At 49.5% G+C, this 21,158-nt stretch overlaps 1 protein-coding gene across 1 annotated transcript in view; it reads left to right on the plus strand.

Annotated features, from left to right (window-relative positions):
* Positions 1–19,365, plus strand: part of GNG12 (G protein subunit gamma 12) — a 28,799-nt gene extending 9,434 nt beyond the window's left edge. Inside the window, exons 4-5 of the mRNA XM_076339966.1 lie at positions 16,068–16,184; positions 17,277–19,365. Coding sequence (XP_076196081.1) covers positions 16,089–16,184; positions 17,277–17,402 — 222 coding nt within the window. The 5' untranslated portion in view covers positions 16,068–16,088 and the 3' untranslated portion in view covers positions 17,403–19,365. The remainder of the gene's footprint in view (positions 1–16,067; positions 16,185–17,276) is intronic.
* Positions 19,366–21,158: the final 1,793 nt, after the last annotated feature.

Raw genomic sequence — 21,158 nt, forward strand, 5'->3', positions numbered from 1 at the left:
TGCAGAGGAAAATAAAAGCGGGTTTTTCCACTACTCATTTCCCAACAAGTAAATTGGGTTTGACAGAATCACGAGTATGGAGGGTGACTTTGAAAATCAAATGTAGCTGTAGCCCAGTTTTGATCAGCAGGATGGTACTGGGATAACTTGTGAAATGGAGGCAATGAAAGAACACATCCTTAATTAAATACCCAGAACACTAAATCCAGTTGAAGATCTTGGGAGTTGTCTGTTTTCTTTCATTTCACGTTATTTGGGATGTTTATACGTTTTAGAAAGACTAATTAAGACACTGGCAGCATTGTTTATAATTTAAAAAAAGATCTCAACTGTAAAACCTCTAAATATTCTCAAGCGTAAATTCTCTGAAGAAGCAAACATCACAAATTTGTGTTCTGTGTTTTAAGGACCTTTTATTCTCCATGTGCACTGATGGGCTGTTCACCTCTGGGGAAAGCAGGTGTATCTGCATGCCCAGACTTCGCATCGCTAACCTAGCCCTGATTACTGCATTTTCTCCAAGAGATACAGATGGAAGTAGAGTTTGTTGTACTGTATCTCTTCTGCTGTAAAAGTGGTTTTGAAATCTGCTAATATATACTGTAATCCAAACAAGAGGCAAATAGACTGAACAGAGCTGAGGCATGCCGGTCCCCAGCTTACACCTCGCTTTTATACCTCTGACGTGTAAAACACTGTCTCTGTGTTTGCTTCAAGCTCATGTCGCGTGTAAGATCTGTACTTGTGCAGACTATATAAAAGACCAAGTGACTTTGTGCAAAACAGAAGCTTCTGTGCCCAGCCGTGCCCAGCAAAACAGAAGTTGGGTCTTCTGGGGCACCTGAGTTTCCCTGATCCCTTCAGCTGTGGTGCTGTGCAGGGTGTGCATCCCAAAGCATCCACATTCTTCATGAAAAACACTGTGTGGAAGTAGTGCAGCTGCCAGATGTTTCAGTTTTCTGTGTGCATGGTAATGGTGTGATCCTTGAATACGCAAAGGAGTTGTTTTTGTTTGGAGTGGATTTTGTTTTCTTTTACCAAACCCAAACTTTTTCTAGTGTGTATAAAATGTTTGTGCTGTGACTGTAAATCTTGCCCGATAGCTATTTAAAAATCAAGTCCTCCTCACCTGCCAGGAACCAGCCAGCCATCACTGTTGCCGCTGCTACTAACAGTTTGGTTCGTGGTATCTGTGGCAGCAGGAGTAGAAACCTTCCCCTGGCCTCCAGTCCCCTGTGATGGCAGCTAGCGCAGGCACCACAGCTGGCAGCTACAGCCTTGCTGCTGAAAACTATCCAGGCCTTGGCTGGGGCTGTGTGGAGAGAGGGCAAGGGAGTAGGGCGCTGCTCACAGCGCCCCGTGGTACCTCCAGAGCCAGCGGGGAGGTTGTGGGCAATCACAGTCGCCGTTTTGCCCGGGAAGTTTGTATCCCAGGTACTGCGTTCAGTACTGCAAAGTGCATGAGTGCTTCCGAGTCCTTCTCCTCCCAGTAAGCTCTGGCGTATCGCACCACCTCATCTCTCCTTTCGTCGGGTGTGGTATAAGTATCCTAAAGAGAGAAATGGCCAGAAAGCATCTCTAATCCCTGTTTCATTTTACTACTCAATTCTGTTTTCTTGCTGAGGGCAGGGCTCCGATGTTTTCCTGCTAACCAGGTTTTATTTTTCCATTCTATTTAGTAGCATAGCAGACGGAAAAGATTTCAGCCGCGGTGTTTCCCTCTGCTAGGTGTCTCACCGTGGTTTCCACTGGGTGTCAGCATGGCCCTGTGCTGCGGCAGGAGCCCTGCCAGCTGCTGCGGGCTTTCCCTTTGGCTGCACCCACTGCTGGAAAAACTAGGTTGGCTGCATAACCAGAGCAAGGTGCTGGCTGAGGCACAGCTTTGTGATGATGGGATCACCCTGCGCAGGCGTGACAGGTGGGTGAGCTGGGAAGGGGCTGTTTTGCTGGAGGTACTGTTTCCTTCTCCAAGCAGAGCAACCGGTTGGAGCAGGAGGAGTGTTGAACATGCTCTCCTCGTTCCAGTGCTCTCTAATTAGGGTTACATCTGGAACAGTGGGTACCCATTTCTGGAAGATCAGTGTGGATAACTTTTGTAGTATTTACTTTGAAGGTGTGGATGTGATAAAGAGTGCTCCTGGAGAGGTGCTGTGGATAAGTGCATGCAGGAATCAGTGTGTGCTGGGCTGTGTCTGGCAGGTGTGACAGATCAGGGCTGCTCACCCTGTGCTTCCTCCACACTGACCTTTCCACTCTTTTTCCACGCTCAAAATGCATCCTCGCTTCCCAAGTCCTTTATAAAATCCTTGGGACTGCTCCCTGTCCTGCTAACCCAAGGCACCTCCTTCAGGCCCCTTGACTCTGTATGGTCTATGTTGGGCGAGAAGAAGCACTTCTGAGGGCAATTTTGGTTTCAGGTGGGCAGAGGCATCCCCTGGATGCACCTTTCTCCCACCTGCTGCTGCCATTGGGGACCCTGTGCCTCTCCCACCCTCCCTGTGGGTCACCTCACAGGGACTGGGCAGCAGCAAAAAGCCTGTGCCCAGTCCTGCTGCGCAGCGAAGAGAAAATGGTGTTGGGGAAGGGGCTGGGGATCCCCTGCTGCCCTGTGTGGGAGGGCAGGAGCAGCTGCAGCCCTACGCTGGGATGCTCAACCTCGGCGCAGGGAAGGGGAGAGCATGATCTCCCAGTCAGCTGCGGGAGCTGGCATCCTCTTTGCTGGGCGGTTGTGGAAAGGTGCCACTGCGTGCCAGGGCGTGCGGGATCTGGGGGGGGCATGCGTCGGCGCTTGCTGGGACTCCGAATGCTCCATAGCAAATGCCATTCTCCTCCAGGCCTGCTCCAGCACAAAGATGCGAGCGGTTTGGCTGAAGGTAGTGCCAGGCGCTTTGAGATTCCTCCATCAGATTCTTCCCTCGGGGACCTAAACATTAAAAAAATCAAGGCCGTGAAATCTCACAATGACAAAGACTTCTTGACGCTTGCATGCAACCATGTTTCTGTACGCTGACATACGTGGTTATGCTACAGTGCACCCTCAGAACAGTTGTTTACTTCTGCACCCAGCTATGGCCTTTAATGCCAGTGTCAGGCCTCTTGGCTTGGACTCGGAGAGTTTTTAGGTTCTGCAAGTTGTAACAAACCTGCTCCCAAGCAGCCATGTCTGCCCTGTAGGAAAACCAACAACCAGCTTTCAAGTCCCAACCAGCCACCAGCCTTCGCGCTCCCACACAAGTGCCTGGGAAAGCAGCACGTGCAGAAGCACTCGCAGCACCCGGAGAACCTGCAGAAACCTTACACTGAAACACCCCACACCCTGCCACTGTGCCTGGTGCACGTAGTAAGTGGTGCATGTAGCCCGGTCATCTCAGGTGCTGGAAAGGGGCTCTGGCATCACCCCCTCCTTAAACTGCTCCCTCCAGGGGCCATTGCGGCTCCTCCTCCCCGCTCTCCATGAGGACTGACCTTGACTGTAGCTGCTGGTGCCTCTCCATGCTGCTTGCAAACCCTCTTCATCTCGCTGCCTTCTTGCTCCTTCCAGCCTCCCCAGCCTGTGCATGGTGTCCTGCTTAACCAGGCTGGGGGTAAAGGGGGGGGCTTGCCTCCTGCAGTGCCTGTTCCCCCTGAAGTAGACCGCTGCTGGGCTGTGTGGTGCAGGGCAGGCAGCTCCTTTGAAGGTCCAGCTTTAGTCGCACCGGATAAGCGCCAAGGCGGGAGAGGATGTGCTGCTCACCTCACTCATCAGGAGTGGGACAGGGTCTTTGCAAGGGGGCAGAGGTGCTGCAAAGCACTGCCTGATCAGGGGGTCACCCTACTGAGGAAGGAGCATCCCTGCCCAGTGGTGGCAATGAGTCCCTGGTGGCAGCTCACTGGGCTGTCCCAACTGCGCCCTGGGCAATGGCATGGCTCAGCCTCGGGAGGAGCGAGGAGCTTTATAGAGCAAAAGCAAAACTTGTAAGCACAGAAAAGCAACCATAAAAATGCCACCTTCCTGCCCAACAAATCTATTCTCTGTATTTTCAGAAGCAAAATTGCTGACTTCAGAGATAGGAGTAAGCTCCTGGCTTTTTATCCTGTTAGCTCTGGAGAGTGTAAGTAGGTAAGAGGAGACAGCTGGATTTGGGGTTTGGTGCTGTGTTATTACCGAATTGTTTGCAGAGTCCCAGCTGAAGGCAGTGGGGATGAAAGGGTGCCAAGGAGGAGGTGTTGGTAAGTAAGAACACTGCAAAATGTTTTTGCGGACAATGCTGTGAAGTAGTGGGGAGCTGTTGGTGTAATTTGGCAGGCAGAGTCTTTGTTGTTGGTGGCAATACGCAAAATGGATCCAGCTTAAAACTGTTTCAGCAAAGACTGGGGAGGTTGCAGGACTGGGGACAGTTTCGTTTGTAAACCTGCAGTGTTTGTTGTGGAATCATTGGAACTGTAAACATGAGCTCCCCAGGTACCATGTTACTGTTGTTTTTTGGAGCAGAAATGCTGTCCAAATGCCACCCAGCACCGCAGAGCAGCTCCTCGGGATGCATGTGCTTTCCCCTGGCAGCAGCTCCCTGCCGGGAAGAGGGCAGCAGCTGTGCCTGGCATTAGCTTCGGTACCCAGCTCAGGGCAGAGGCGAGGAGCGTGGGGTGGATGCATCCCAGCTCTTGAGCAGCTCCGTCCTACCACTGGTCATACGGCATCCTGCTGCACAGGGCGCTCAGCAGTGCAAGGGGTCTGTCTTCACACATGGCCTAGCAAAGGTCCAGCCTCAGGTTAAGGAAACATTTGCCACCCCGGGTTCAATCAGCGTGCAGGAGCTCGGCTCTCCTGACAGCCCGTGCGGTTTGGGAAGCGAGGGGCCAGGCACCCATGCAGGCAGAGGGAACTTGCCTCCTGCCATCCCCACGCTGGTCTGCTGTTCCCCTGCTGGAGGTGACCCCTTGGTGCAGTGCATCGACCCCTCGGTGCAGTGTGTCTGCGTGGTTCCAAGCCCAGGCATGAGCCTGCGCCTCTCTTGTTGATAAAATGCTCGTGGCTGGTTACCTGGCCGTGGAGACCCCTGGGCTCGCAGCAGCACCGCTGTATGCCCCAGCTCGTAGTCAAACCCATGGTTTAGATCCCAGTGAGGGATGTATAAAGGGGTTTGTTTCTTTGTCAGAAAAGCAAAAGAAACACTTGGGGGGTTCTGGCTTTGACCTTGTCAGGCTGCTTGTTTGTTTATTTTTTCCCTATTACTGTGTTTTTAAGAAAAGCAAAATAATTTCTGTGGTAGTGTTTGTTTCTTTTTTTTCTAGCAGGCTCAAGCATCCAAACATTTCTGAGCTGGAGGAGCTCCAGGCAGCGATTCAGCTGGGCGTGGGAGCAGCGGTGGCGGCTCCCTGGGGTGCATGCTCCTCTGTGCTGTATGGGGTGTGGAGGGGGCAGCCACCCGGGCCCACGGGGCACCTGAGCAAAGGCTGGTGCTGCTGCAGGGCCATTTGCAGTGGGTGCTGTGCAATGCCCTTGGCAAGGAGGGATCCCCTCAGCATGCTGCAGGGGGAATAGGGGGTCACTGGGAAGGCTGGCATCCCTCTCTGGTTTTGGAACTGCTTGTGTCCTTCTTTGCCTGCTGTTTCCTTGCCGAATTTGAAGCTTGCTGTGCCACCACCTCCCTGCAGCCCCCACACCGAGAGCAGAGTGCAGAGGGCATCTCCACCTCGTGGAGCTCTTACCACCCACAGCACGGCTGCTATGGCTTGAAAAAGGAGATGCCTTAGAAGCTTGCATTTGCAGATTAGCTGTAACTAGATTCGCACTGACCCCCAGCTGTGGGCTGTCGCCCTGGAAAACCAGAGGCTGACGGTGTGTTAAAGCCATGCATATCTTGTACAATTTTAGATTCCATAGTTTTTAGTGTTGTCGTTTTGTGTTTTGTTCAATCCGCTCTATTGATCTACAGTTTTGAGTTATTCAACTTAAAAGCTATTTTACGTCAAAAAAAAAAAGTAACAAGATACCCTTTCGAACCTTTATTCCGCTGCTAGCTGGGGTTCAGAGCTGCAGTATAAGTTGACTTTACATAACTGGAGAAATAGGGAACTGTTGGTGAGGCAGAGCTGCTGGGTGATTCCCAGGTGTACTTTAGCAGTGATGATTTAATTACATGTCACTCAGCAGGTGGTTCATAAGTCCTGGATCTAAAAGAGTAAAAAAAGATACATTGGTGTTTAATTATCCGGTTGGAGCTCCAGTTCAATGCCCAGCCACCTACCTGCTGAGGCTGCTGTTCTGAGTGCCTGCTGCATAGTAACCTCATTACCTAAAGCCTGCAGAAAGAAATAGGGCAAGGCCTTGAAAAATAGGGTTTTTCTAGGGAAGAGGGGCAACTCCACCTGTTTGCAGGTGTTTCTGTTATTTATAAGAAAGAAAAAAATGCAGCTGTATAGCCTGCATGAAGTGTGCTGGGAGTTTCATGTGTTTTGCTCTTAGTGGTTGAACCCTTGCCTGGCAAAGTACGGCTGGTGAGCATCCTCTTCTTTTAAACAAACCTAAGTCCTCAGTTTTCTGTGCAAAAAGGTATTTTCCCCAAAGGATGAGCTAAGCCTTCCCACTGGCATATTTGCTCCATTCCTTTGTTGACTCTGCTGTTAATTACAGAGCCCTAGTCCAGTATGTGGGGAAGAGTGGCTGGAAAGCTGTCCAGCAGAGAAGGACCTGGGGGTGTTGGTCAACAGCCGGCTGAACATGAGCTGGCAGTGTGCCCAGGCGGCCAAGAAGGCCAATGGCATCCTGGCCTGTATCAGAAACAGTGTGGCCAGCAGGAGTAGGGAAGTGATCGTGCCCCTGTACTCGGCACTGGTGAGGCCGCACCTCGAATACTGTGTTCAGTTTTGGGCCCCTCACTACAAGAAGGACGTCGAGGTGCTGGACCGTGTCCAGAGAAGGGCAACGAGGCTGGTGAGGGGTCTGGAGAACAAGTCTTATGAGGAGCGGCTGAGGGAACTGGGACTGTTTAGCCTGGAGAAAAGGAGGCTGAGGGGAGACCTCATCGCTCTCTACAACTACCTGAAAGGAGGTTGTAGCGAGGTGGGTGTTGGTCTTTTCTCCGAAGTAACAAGTGATAGGACGAGAGGAAATGGCCTCAAGTTGCGCCAGGGGAGGTTTAGATTGGACGTGAGGAAAAATTTCTTTACTGAAAGAGTGGTGAAACATTGGAACAGGCTGCCCAGGGAAGTGGTTGAGTCCCCATCCCTGGAGGTATTTAAAAGACGTGTAGATGAGGCGCTTAGGGACATGGTTTAGTGGGCCTGGTGGTGTTGGGTTGACAGTTGGACTCGATGATCTTAGAGGTCTTTTCCAACCTCAATGATTCTATGATTCTATGTGCCTCTGCAAGCCCCCAGTACCTGGAGAGGGCAGGCAGCCTTGCTCCCTCCCGTTATTAGTACCTTTCCCATAATCATTCTTTTCACTTCTGACAACTTTCAAACAGAGCAGGGATAGGGATGAACAGTGAAAAAGGGCAAGAAGTGACAACAAGCGCACACTAGCGTGTGCCGTGGTGTTTCGTGGGCTGGATGTTGGTCCTCTCTGCAGGAAGCTGAGGGGTCCTGGCAGGGTTAATGGCTGCTGCAATGGAAACTGTTCTTCCAGTTGTCCGTCTCACCGCACCTTTCTGCTCCTGCAGTCTCCTTGTATTAAGAAGGGGAAAGTCAAAGCTGCACGATGTGCTTGGGACTGAAAATAAAGATCATCCTGGCTCACTCAAGAAACGCAGTGCTGTGGCAGTGGCCTTGCAGCTGCGGGGACCGAAGGGCAGGGTTGTGGGGTGGTGTAGTTGGAGAAGGCAGACAAACCTGCGAGCCCCTTGCTAGCTGACATGAAGCACGGACATGAAAGCTTGCTTGTTTTATTAGACCAGCCAGCACAGCTGGAAAAACATACCCTGTCTGTTTTCAGATGTAGCTGTTCATGTTTTCAGAGCACTTTCTGCAGAAAGGCTGTGCCATGGGCACGATGGCCGGAGAAGGCTGTTGGTAGGGCTGATTATTTTGTCTCTTTTTAGGTTGTGAGTCAGACACAAGTGAGAGTTGCAGCCATGCCGGCAGCTGCTCTGGGGCTAGGGAATGTCTGTCATCGTCAACCTGAGGTCTGGCAAGCCCTTGTTCAGCATTATCACTTGCGGAGGACCGAGGTTGTCACTCACAGTGTGTTCCTACAGCAGCGGGTGCAGGGGACCCCCAGCTCACCTCCTGCCTAGAACAGCATGAAATCACACCAGCCATGTTTTGTCTTAGGTGATGAACTGAAAAACTTGTTGGAACTATGTTTTTGGTCCCTTTAATAGAGAATGAATAGTTGTGACTGTGAGTGCTGGGGGACACGAGATCCCGCTGAGAAAAGTGATGGGGTGAGTTCGGCTCTCGGGGTGTCTTTGCTTTTGGTTGAGGGCTGCCCATTGAGCGTGAAGGCTTGTTTCCCAGAAATTGGAGCAGTGCCCTCCCTGACTGAGTGGTCTTTTCTTTAGAGAGTGACTTAATTCTGCTGGGAGACATCCCTGGATACATCTCTGTCCCAGAAAGTCCTGCCCCAGGCTCTGAGGGCATGAAATCCCAGGTTCTGCAGGGTGTACACCCCCGATATAGATCTGCAGAGTTTTATGCAGTTTGTTGCTGTTGTCTGAAATGAAGTGTACCCTAAAAGAAATCCTGCAGCTCGAGATGGCCATAGCAGCTTAGTTAATAGGGTAGGTTGCCAGGAACTCAGAGGGAAAACAGTATTATTGGGTGATGACCTAGTTGTTTGTAAATCTCTCTGTAGAAGAGATTTAGTAATCTTAGGAGGACTATTAAAGTAATGCTGCTTATGTTTGTTTGAAGATGAGGAAACACAGCAATTTAATTTTCAAATGTTATGGTTTGGGTTTGTTTTTTTAAAAACATCTAATTTATTAGTAAAGGTAACCAGCTGGGAAAATAAGCACTGAAACTTTCCTAACGAGGTCATTCATGTAGGATGGGAAGGGACTCCAGAGAAACTCAAACCTCTCCAGTGGCAAAAGGGGTTTTGGGGCTGTGGCTTGGGGGTGGGGAAGGAAAGGCTGAACAAAGTTAGCCTTGCCCCAGCGAAATGAGAGGAGAACGGTATATCTTTTAATTTTGCAGTAATTGTTTTTTAACCTTATGTCTTAAAAGAAGTACTAAAATTAGAGGGATCAGCAAATGTTGAACTAACTTACTTCTGAGAGATGCATGCATTACTTTATAGAAATAAATTGCTTTGGGTTGTTTTTTTTTCACACCATAGTTTTTCAATATAGTAAGTGAAAACTGCGGGATCTGGAATGGGAGTTTGGGCTCAGTTTGTAGTGGATCCGTGGTTCTTTTGTATCCACATGAAACAGCCCCTTGTTACTCCAGCAATGATTATTTTAAAGCATTCGCAGACAGTTTGCAACACACCAGCAGAGTTCATTATCAAATTCAGCAGCTGCATTTATCAGCTCTAACAGTGTGTGTTGGAGGTTCTTGGTTGGAAGTCTGATTTTTCACGAATGTGTGAGCCTGTCGGGTATGAGGAAGCTTTTGCAGCTGTGTCCATCTTCTGCGGGTCCTTCTGTGCAATACCTGCACTGCAGCAAGGCTGTTGGGTTTGGTGCGCCTGTGCCTGTTCCACAAGTCAATTGGCCACCTCGGCCCCAGGGTCCTGCAGAGGTTCTGGCCAGATCCCTTCTGATGCTGGTGCTGAAGAGGCAGGGAGAGCGGGGTGAACGCAGTGCTCTGATCCCGTGGTTTTATTCTGATCAAAACCGAAACCCCCAAAAGGTAGGGTCTTCTGATTTCTCACTGTATTCTTTGCAGAGTAAATTTCCCAAAGTAGCCAACAGTCTCATATCTATTATCTTTCCTTAAGAGTACTACCTAAACATGAGAAATTCCTTTTAAATTCCTCTTCTACCATTTCAGTTCCACATAGCCAAGACGCTGTTTTGTATTTGCACGTCTCCCACTTGGTGTGTGTGGACTCGTTCTCCATCAGGAGCAGGGTCATTTTCCTCTGCTGCTGATGGTGCAGGAGGACTTCTTACAGGAATTACAATCCTGTTGCAAGAACATCCTCCAGACACAGCATCAGCACCTCTCCTTGGGCCCGGGTAAGGGTCGCTGATCTTCTCAGCGAGCTGTGCCTTGCTTGGGGCACCTAGGCATGGCATTGCCTACCTAGGACCACGGTCTGCAACCCCGCATTGGGTGCCAGGGTGGGAGTCACAGCAGCGAGCAGCCCTGGGAGCTGTGCTGGGAGGGCAGGGGGAGGCACCACCTGCAAGGGTGATCCTGTTACCATTTACAAATGAGTTAAGCCTCATTTACATGTTGAGCAGAAGTCCTGATTGGACTCTGCAGCCTAAGCGACTGCCAGGATTAGGCAAGGAAACCCAGATCCAGCAAAGCCCCCAGTCTGGTAGTTCCCCATTGCAATCAATTGCTTTCAGTGGGAAGGAGTCTCAAAATTTGGGCTTGCATGTATTAATGGCTTTGAGCAGAATGGGGTCCAGGTGCTGTTTTTGTGTGTTGGAAGGGGGCTGTGGCAGCAGAGCAGCTGTCCCCCTGCCCACTTCTCATGGCACGCCAGCAAAGGCAGGAAGCATTGAACAAAAACTGCAAAATCTGTGTCCTTTTAAACTTCCTTTCTAGGAACTCTAGCTTAATGATTAGCTTTGCAATAACTAAATTCCTCAAATTATCAGGTCAAATGCCCCAAAAGTCCAGTAACAGAAGACTCCTATTATGTTTCTAAATGCTGTTTTAAATGGGCAGACGGTGCTGTGGAGTGCAGCCTGCTTGCATTATCTGTTGGATCTGAGGCTGCAGCTCTTTGGGCAATCCTGGTGTGCCAAGATGTGCAGGTCTCCTGGCTCCATTTGTCTGGCGACCGCATCGCAAAATCATAGAATCATAGAGTAGTTTGGGTTGGAAGGGACCTTTAAAGGTCATCTAGTCCAAACCCCCTGCTGTGTGCAGGGACATCTTCAACTAGATCAGGTTGCTCAGAGCCCCGTCCAACCTGACCTTGATCATGGGGTTGGTTTACCAGCAGAGCTTACACGTGTCCTGGCTTGGGTGCTGCTGTCAAGAGTCATGGGAGCTCCAACTTGGTCCTTCTTGCTGTGTCTGGTGAGTGGCTGGTAGAGGTCAGGATCTGCATGCAGGTCTGCTGCAAAGCAGCCCGTGCTCCTGGGGCCAGCGGGACCTGCAGCAGCGCTGGAAGAGATGGGGGCTCCCCCGCAGCCATCATGTCCCCCACTCTGTGGCACCAAGCCCTGGATGTGGTCCTGACCCTGCCAATTCACATCAGCTAAAACATGGCTCACTCCTCGGGATGTGAGGTAATTCTCCTGATTTTATAAAAATCTGCTTTTGTGTTTGAGGTGAAGCCCACAATGTGTTTCTGCATTGCCCGGCATAGTGTAAGCCTCCCTGGCTTGTTGAGTTGGCCATCACTGACTTGAACTGGAAAGATCTTGTCTGTGTCATGGCACTGCAGGGCTTATGTCAGAGGTGGTTAATGCACCACGGCCTTTGCCTTGAATTCCAGAGAGTTTTCACTTGTATTTTACAAATAATATGACATGCATTCAATGTACACCTCTCTCACTTACAACGAGAAACATGCTCCAAGTAGCTTGCCCTTTCCCAGCAATAAAGCAAAACATCTGACTATTAAACCTTTACGAACAGATGTACGACTATTTCCAGACAAATGTGTTTATGCTGTGTCAGTCAGCACTCGTTCTCTTGAGTAGTTTGCAGATTGAATCACTAAATGTGCCATCAAAATGCATTTTAATATTTGGGTGCTACCACTATTAGTAATTCAGGACGCATACGCTGTGTACTTGCTGTGGGATGTTACAGCTCTGTGATTAGCAATAACTCGACTGTAATATGGTGGATCTGGGTTAGTAACTGAGAGTTTGTGTCGTGATGTTGATACAGAGGGTATTTCAGACACCCATGCATCTCTAACTCTCCTCCTCAGCCAAAGCATGCAAAGACTTCACACCTCCCTAGAGCAAGCACCGCTCCCAAAACTCTGTACCCGCAGCTGTGCCAGTAAGTAGCCGGCAGTGCTGGGAGATGGCAGCCCCACTCCAGCAAAACCAGCACCTGTTCCTGGGAGCGGGGTCCATGGCCTCACTCACACCTGGTGCTCCCAGTGCTGCCTGGCCCTGCATGGTCACAGCTGTGTCTCAGCTGCCCTGCGTTGACTCACGGTTTGGCTTTGTCACCTCCTGCCTCATTGTGTGTGGATTAAATGAGGGCTGAAAGAGGCTTGCAGGGCTGGAGGATGAGCTGCTTTCGTGCAGACAGTCCTGGCTCATTTCCTTCATGCCACTCTGAATGCAGCACCATGGAGCAGCAGGGTGCTAGGTGCCAAGGGAGGATGAGTGCCTGCGTCTTCGGTTAAGACAGTGCCATAGAGGGAACGCTGCTTTGCAGAGGAAAAATCCTGCTGGCTTTTTAAAATTTTGCATTAATTACCTTCAGTGGGTGGTAAGCCGTGAATCATGTGCAACTCGGTCCGTAGGTGACCTCTCTGGAACACAGCGGGAACTTTGGAGAAATTTTGGGGCGATGAGGGTCTTGTGGGGAACTGGGGCAGTGGATGACTGCCACAGACTGAGGCTCGGGTTACTGACCCAGCTATTGCGGAGGTGAAGCAACCACGGTTTACAGGCTGTCCTCCTGCACAGCTGGGATGAGTCAGTGGCCAGTGTGTGCTGCCAGCCTGGCTTCCCTGGCCTCTGTGCTCTGCTCAAATTTCCTTAACTTTGCTGCAGCTTTACTTGTGGTAGCTGCATACAGAAACCCTGGGTGGAAATATTTAGAGGAGTGGAAGGTAGACGCTTCAGACGCAGCCTGTCCCCCAAATGGCCTGTGCCTCGCCTGCTGGAGGGCACTTGCTCGGAGCTGTGATCTCTGAACTGGCACACGTTTAAAGGTTCTAAAATTACAAAAGACCTTCTGTGATTTGCCCTGAAATCAGTCATTTGGAGTATATGCAGCATTTAAACTAGTTCTGGGTTTTCATGCTTGTCTCCTGCTCCTGGATGCAAAGAGTTACTGGGAAAGCAGGCCAGTGAGCTAAATAGGGGGCTGTTATATGGCCACTCAGATTTGTGCAGATTGGAGAGATTCATGAGTATGTTCTTAATATTTGTTTGAGGAAATAAGTTTTTAGTGATACCTAATATCAATTATGAATGTCCCTCCTACCTGCACGTGAGCAGGAGGCGTTGACCTGTCACTTGGCACTTACTCTGCCCAAAGCCATTGCAAGGAAGGTCCCCCCGTGTCCCACTGCTGGCTGTTCCCCAGCTATGGCAGCATCCCCATGCTGCTTTCGTTGCAGCTCGCCGCTGAGCGCTGCTGGTGTTCGCTCTGCTCTGCAGTGCCGCTCACTGTGTGCAGCCTGATCCTGCTCTTGCTGGGCTTCGCCATTAGCGGTGCGGATGTAGCTGGGAAAAACAGCAGGTTGCTTCATTTGTGATTCACTGCTGGGATGTTAGAAGAGCAGCAGAAGTCAGCCGTGAGCTGTAAAGCATGAAATACCAGTTAGCGCGCTACTTGCGGTACTTCTCACCAGTAGATCACAGGGCTGCAGAGGGAGGAAGCTGAGCGCACTCGGTGCCACAGGAGTGCGGGTCGGTGGATCGCTCCTAACAGAAAACGCTGAGGATGCCGTGCAGGGGGTGCTTGCTGCTGGCTGTGCACAGTTCCCAGCCAGCACAAAGCATCCATGGGTGCCTGCACTGCTGTCGGAGGAGAGCTGGGGGTGTGTGGCAGTGGTTTGTGGGCATCCCACATCTACTGTGGGTGTGCTCCACCGGTGAGGGCTGTATTGGCCTGACAGGCACTGGGGGTGAACTTCAAACCTAGGGCTGGTTTCTGCAGAGGGAGAGAAAAATTTTGAAAGTCTGGGCCCTGCTGAGCAAGCCTAGAAATGACGGCATGTGCCAAAATGGAGACTTGGTGCAAAATGATGCAGTTCCCAGCTAGCTGGGCAGGCATGAGCACTGGCTGGAAAAACAGCCCTGCTACCCAGGCTGAGGCCTGAGAAACCTGAAACCTACAAGGAAACGCTGTATGCAGCGCTTGGAAAGGTCACATGTAGCTACATTGGACTCAAGTCCCTGTAATGCAATAAATGATTTAAGCACAGCACCATGCAGCCAATTATTGTCGTGGCTCTGTGGAAAATGAATGGCAGGGTTTGTGCACAGTCCTGCTAGAGATTGCATGCAAGGATTGGCACAGAAAGGACAGTTTCACAGGCTAGGGCTGTCCTAAACCAGCTGCTCTTTGAACTCTTGGGTACATGAATAATTTAGCAATAAGCTCTTTACTGCTGCAGTGCCCGTAGGGATATTCTTTTGAACATGATGCTGCATGGTCCTCAGCCCTTCCCTGCTCCTGCTGCTCCATGCATGGGTAGTTTCCTTCTAGCAGCAGCGGTTGGATGGCTACACAGCATGAGAAATGTCTGGGGATGACAGGCGCGCACAGCAGGAAGGGTGCTGCAGGGAGATGGGGCAAGGTGGCCTTCAGTGTGGCACGTGCAAAGGGACAGCTTGTGGTGGTCCAATAAGCCAGGGCAGGCTCAAGCATGCCGTATGAGTTACGTACAGCTGAAGAAGCTGAGGTTTTCTGGGACCATCAGGAGATTAAGATCTCTAAATCCCGAGTGGTGTAAATGCCAGCGGACCGCTGACTTACAGTGTGCAACTCAGCATACTTTTGTGGACGTGATGAAGAAACCTCATTTGGGTCTTTGTTGCAGAGCGCCTGCAGTAAAGCTGCTCAAGGACAGCAGTGCCAGCACCAGTAAAACTGACCCTTAACTGTTTACTGGTGCTGCCTGTCCTCTTGGACCTGGTCTTGAGTCAGAGCTGGCAGGCGGGCTGTCTTCCTTGTCTGGATATGGTCGCACACGTACGATCCTGGTTCACTCCTTGCTCTTTGGTTGGGTTGGGAGCATGTCTTCTTCCTTGGTCCAACTCACAGGGAAGCATGTGGCATCCTGGCACGGTCTGGGCTGTCCTGTAAGCTGGCGGCACGTGCTGCCTTCGTGCCGCTTGTGGGCATCCCGGGGGTAGCTGCAAGTGAGGGGTCAAGCTGCAAAAGCTGTGTTTGAATTGCTGCCGGACCGGCTAGCTGAGCCTGGTGGAGAGCATCCTCCCTTCTCGCTGGACACCATCCAAACGCTGGCACCACGTCAGGATTGATGCTTTGCATTGTTACCCGGAGAAGGAAAGTCACGGAGCCACTCGTTTTTTTTCCGCCACTCCCCCATATATGGGCACATGGGAGCAGACAGCAGCCGGGAATGCGTCTCTGAACTTTGCCTTCTTGTTTTCCTTTTCCTCTGGTGTGTCATAAAGCTGCTGCTGGGCTGCTGCAGACCTGAAACACAGCCTGGCCAGAGAAGGGCAAAGGAGGCAGAGAGGCCGGGCTGGCATGGCCGAGGTGGCTGTGCCTCTGCCCGTCCTCCCCGCTGCAGCAGTCTCGGCGAAGGGGCGGTAACCGGCCATGAAATCCTCTTCTGTCTGTGAGAGGGAGAGGAGGGGATGCTCCTTGGTCCCAGTGCTCGGGCAGGCGGGCGGCAGCTCTCCTCCCTCCCAGCACGACCTGGGGTGACTGTCCCTTCCCACACAGCAGGATCTGTCTGACCGGAGGGCAGTGGCTGGTGCAGAGATTGACCACATTGCATCCAGCCCCTGTGCAAATGGCAGGCGTAGGGGTGGGCGCATGGTGTGGTGCTGGCCGCCCTCTGGCTTGGGAGAAGCACAAGTCAATAAACCCATATCGCCTATTGACACAGGGAAGAGTGAAGCAATAGGATGCACAAAAGCTCAATGCATTTTTTCTGGAGGGTGTTTTGGTTGCAGAGCACCGTTTGCTGAGCTGCTTCTCAGCTGACCAGTCCTGTTGTGTGAAATAATAAATTAAAAAATGCACTTTTTGCAGTGTGTCACGGTTGCCTCTGTGTAAAAGCAGTTTAATGTGCTGTGCCACCTTCTGGAAAAATAACCCGCTGTCTTTCAAAACAGAGCTTCACCGCTTCACTGAAAATGTCTGGCAAAACGGCTAGCACAACCAACAACATAGCCCAGGCCCGAAGGACTGTCCAGCAGTTAAGAACAGAAGCCTCAATAGAAAGAATAAAGGTGAGACCACATCCTTCCTCACTCCTCTTTTTTTCCCCCGTTTTTTTTCCCCCTTCCAGCTATAGGGTGATAAGATAAGGGAGTGTGTATATGGATGCGTGTGCCCACAGTTCATTTTTTTTTTTCCCCCATCTCAGAACATGATGTTTACGTTTCAGCCCAACAAATCTGAATAAATCTAATTCTTGTGGCCACTTACTAGCAGTATCCTCAGGTAGCTCGGTGCTTTATGGACTTGTAGGAGAACCAAAGCAAAATACGAAGTGCAAATCAAATGTCTGAAACAGAAGGCAGGTATGAGTTTTCAGTTTCATGCATATTGTGTTAATTGTGTGATTTTGTTCCATCCTTCTGCTGGCTGAATGCTACGTCTGCAAGGAAGTTGAATGTGTAGGGACATTATAAAAAAAAAAAAAAAAAAAAAAAAAAAAAAGGAGGTAGCAGAAACTGGATTCCTTTAACTTAAGGCAGAAAAGAAACCAAACTTTTTTCCAGCTAGCAGGGGTAGGATATTGGCTACACTAGTAATATCGCCTTATTGGATTTTGTCGGGCTGCTTGAATTGCTGCCCAGCCCCTTTTGAAGGCCAGCAGAACAAACGTCCAGATTCACAGAGCAGCAGTGCCCTTCCTCAGGTGACGGGGGTCAGGAGCAGGGCCGTGCAAGGAGGGACCCTGCACAGCGTTCTGAAAACTAGTCATCTGAGGACGCTTCTGTTTACTGTCCCCAACTTTATAGATGAGAAGTTCCTTGTTACAAACCTACTGTACTATTTTGAACCTTCTCCTGTGTATTTTTAGTCTTCTGTAGAAGCCGTGTAGGAGCCGAGCGGTACTTTTGCCTGGTGTCACAAACTAACCCCAAAGAGCACCAGGGTCCATCCTTTTCTCCTCCCTGCAGATAAGGCTGGAGCAAGCTAGTGGCAGCGTGTCTTTGCAGGAGACCAAGCCCCAGAGAGTGTGTTGATCTCCGAGCACCTCTCCCATCCTGTGCAGGGACTTTGTACCCGTCAGCAGCTCTCAGCACATTTGATCGTGTTACCAGTTATGGGGAAATACCATTTTATGGGTTTTTTTTCCCTGTGTTCTGCAGGTGTCAAAAGCATCAGCAGACCTAATGCTCTACTGTGAAGAACACGCCAAGAAAGATCCGTTGCTAATGGGCATACCCGCTTCTGAGAACCCTTTCAAGGACAAGAAGACCTGCATTTTGTTATAGGAGAGCAGCAGCTCCTCCGCAGCCCTCCTGGGCAAAGCCAGCCACCGGCAGGCGTATAGGCAAATAACTCTGTAAGGTACTAGCTATTAACTGTGTAAGAGCGGCCGTTCTTTTACCAAGCGTATAAACGATTTCTTAAGCTTTCTAAAGCATTTCTTCTGTTCCCTATCTTTATTAGGAAGCGAGGTTTCAAACTGAATTAACTTCTTTCTTGTCCAAGGGAATGGGGTCTTGGGCGTCGAGCCTGCGGGCGCTGCGCCAGCGTCCCTGCGGTGGGACAGGCATGGCGAGCTGGGGGTCTTGTCCTCTGCAGGAGTGGGTCCTGGTCTCACTTTTCACGTCACACAGACAAGACCAAAGTTGCCTGAGCTTCGCTGACAGAGCAGAGGCAAAGGTGTAGAAACCTGATTGAACATCATGGGGTTTACATTTTTTTTAAATTATGTATGCGGGGGCGGGGGGGGGCTGTATCTGTGTTGGTAGCATGTGTTTATGCACACATTTAGAAGTGCATTATCTAGCAAAAGCTACCTTGAAAAATGATTGTAGCAACTGCTGATGAACTCCAGGGAGCCATGCCTGCATCCTTCCTTATGTTGGCTTCTCTTGGCAGAGGTTTTTTAAGTGTAAAACCTGAAGTGTCAAGAATCAGAGCGCTGCGGATTTATTTTCCTGCTTTTTAGGAGGAGTTGAAAAAGCAGAATTTTCAGCATTGATTCTGCTTCTCTGAATTATCTTCTCTAATTAAAAATCTGTGTTAGTATAAAAAAAAAAACCAGCCCTGTCAAAAGAATCAAAGGCTGCAAGCTAGTACTGCCCTGGCTTTGTGCTGAGCTGGAGGCATGGTTCTGTCACTCGAAGTCCCAGTTATATTTTGTGCAGGAAGTCAGAATTTGACTCTTTTAAATTCATTTTTAAAGGGGAAAAATGCCAAATTATATCCAGATTGTGGTTATGCAGATATAATTGGAGGGCCTTTCCATCAAGTAAGTGATTTTATATATACACATAATAAAAAAGTCTTTCTCTGTGTGCCTGTGTGTGTGTATATATATATATAAAACCTTTAATAGTATATTTATACAAACATTGCATATTAACAGAAAACTTTGAAGGGATTGAAAATAATACTGACTTCAGCTGGCTACAAATGTCTTTCTCTGTAGCCAGTGGTTCAGAGGTTGAAGTTGCGATCTGCCATAACTGTGCATTTCTGTAATGGTATTTACAGAATTTATTAACCACTTGTAATTTACTGTCTTACGTTGCATATTTGTCATTTCTATATTAAATTATATACACACTATTGATATATATTGAGAAATTATATATTTGTTTAACAAGCCTCTTTAACAAAGAATTCAAAAATTGACATACAAGACTGACAGAAAATTGTACTGCTTATTCTGTGCTTACATGCAAATTATTTTTATAATTAGAGTATTTTTCTAGTGACAATTTAAAAAACAATAATGTAGATCCACACTAATTTTTTTATTGTGTTTGTGTCTATCATTTTATAACACATCTTGTTAAAAATAGTAATTAACTTAGTTTGGGTATGCAAGACTGTCGAGAGAACTCCAGCTGTGCTCAGAAGTGTGCAAGCAGGTACGTGGGGCGCGGGGTGCGTAAATAACCTCATGCTGTTGCCTGAATATTGTTCTCCCATCAATCTGTTGTCCCCATAGTAATCTGCATTTTTAGTTTGTTAGAGCTCCCTGCCCCCAAAGAAAAGATCACCTGTGAAGCTGCAGAGATGCTGTTCATGTCTGGCTTTTCTCTATTGTCTGCCCTTAAATAAAGCCTGCAGCAGGGACTCTTGGTGATCCAGCTGTGGGGTCCGGCCAGTACTCTGCCCTGAGCTGGAGCGTGGCCACCTCCTTGTCATTCCCACCCATCACGCCATGTCCATAGTGGAGCTTAACTCTGTACTTTCTAATAAAGAGCTTCTGGCACATTCCTTGGGCTCGCTCTGTCACTTCTCTCCTACGAACCCGCCGGCACTTGACAAGCCGACGTCGAGTGTGCCCCGGCTCTGGCTGTGGCTCTGTCCAGCCCCATGGCCGAGTTTTTCAACTTCTTCCATGCAATTCTGACATTCTTGCAGTGCTGGGGCAAGATCTATGGCAGCATCTATTTCACGCTTGCTTACACATCCAGAGAACAAAAGGATTGATTGTAGGTGGCTGCGATCGCATCAGTGATCAGATGTAGGATTAAAAACACCATGCCAGGTTTTTTTCAGGTGCTTTCTCAGTTTTAGGTGGAAGACTTGAGATCATCAGCTAACCCAGCAGCACGCAACTGCCTGCTTCTGACAGCATTTAATGTATAGTTTTTCAGTAAACTCTTTATTTTTTTAAATGCAATATATATAAATATATGCAAAAGCTCGAGCAGTTACGTTTGCACTTTGCTATTTTGCTGTAAAATACTCCCATGAAAGAACAGGAATTGTAAAATTCGGGGGAAATACAGGTTCTGCTGTAGTAGAATGAAAAAGGAGAAGTGAGACCATCTGCATCCGTAGCTGCTGGGGGGAAACCCATGGAGGTGGCATGGTGAGGTGGCAGGGAGATGCAGTGTGGCAGCACAGCTGCATTGCCCCGCTGTGCTGCCGCTCTCTTTTATAGCAAGTGAACCCAATACCACTCCAGAATGGGTATTATTCTCTTTTCCCCCATAAATTAAGCAGCCAGCTTGTTATTTGTGGCTTTTCTCTGTATTTTCCAATTTGACTCTTTAATGCTGTGTTGCATTAAAGGGAGAAGGGCTGGCTGGTGGCTTGGAGACCTGGCTTTTGCTAAAATAGCCTCTTGCTAAAATATTTCTGCTTTTTCTATGCTCCCAGCTTATCATCATTCGTTGTCCTTGGCCTCCTGGAGCTGGTGAGCTGCAAAGGTTGGGCTCGCTGGTGCATTGCTGGGTGTTTCTGCCATGGGAAGGGTGGTGGTGGGGTTGGGATGAGGATGACCTGGTGCAGGTGTGAGCAGTACCCCCTGCTCCTGACCCCTCATAATCTGCTAAGTGTCCCCAAAAGAACCTGGCTGTCCCTGTAGCATTGGGTGACGGCAGGATGGGTCTTCTGCAACCCCCAGGTGGGATGGCCAGGGTGCGCCTACCGAGACCCTCAAGCGTGCTTGCAGGTCATGTTTAAATCTTGTCTCAGGTAGGACCTGTTCATATCAAACCAATGGGGCTAAAAGGGGGAAAAAGAGATCCCATAAGATCTGCTCACAGTTCTTCTGGGCTGGGCATTGGGGGGGTGTTATTTGGGTGAGCATGGCCGCAGGGGTGAGAGCTGCAGGACACCTTGGCCCTGGAGCAGTGACAGAAGCTGGGTGTTCTTTATTTAAAAAAAAAAAAAAAAAGTTTAGATTTATTAAAGACCCTTAGGTAAAGCCTTGGTTCTGTTTGGGGGGAGGTTATTTTTTTTTCTTTTTTTATTACTTTCCACATCCTTTGTCCCCAGGCAATCCTGACCTATCCCTCATCTGGCTTAGCTCAACGTGCCAGGTGCAGGGCCATCATCCCCATCCCCAGAGTGCAGGTTTCCCTCCCCAGGGCCATCCCCTGGGGGCTGCAGTCCCCTGTGCAAGGCGCAGACATTGCCCGGGGAGCCGGCAGGCCGGCCAGGCAGCTCCTCACACTGTGCTTTGCCAAAAACGATCAGATTTTGCTTGAACTTGTCGCTCTTGTCTTGATAGTTTTTGTTTTTGAGGCTGCAGTGCAATTAAGCCCCAAACCAGCACC

The sequence above is a fragment of the Aptenodytes patagonicus genome, chromosome 5, assembly GCF_965638725.1.
Source record: "Aptenodytes patagonicus chromosome 5, bAptPat1.pri.cur, whole genome shotgun sequence".
Classification (NCBI taxonomy): Eukaryota; Metazoa; Chordata; class Aves; order Sphenisciformes; family Spheniscidae; genus Aptenodytes; species Aptenodytes patagonicus.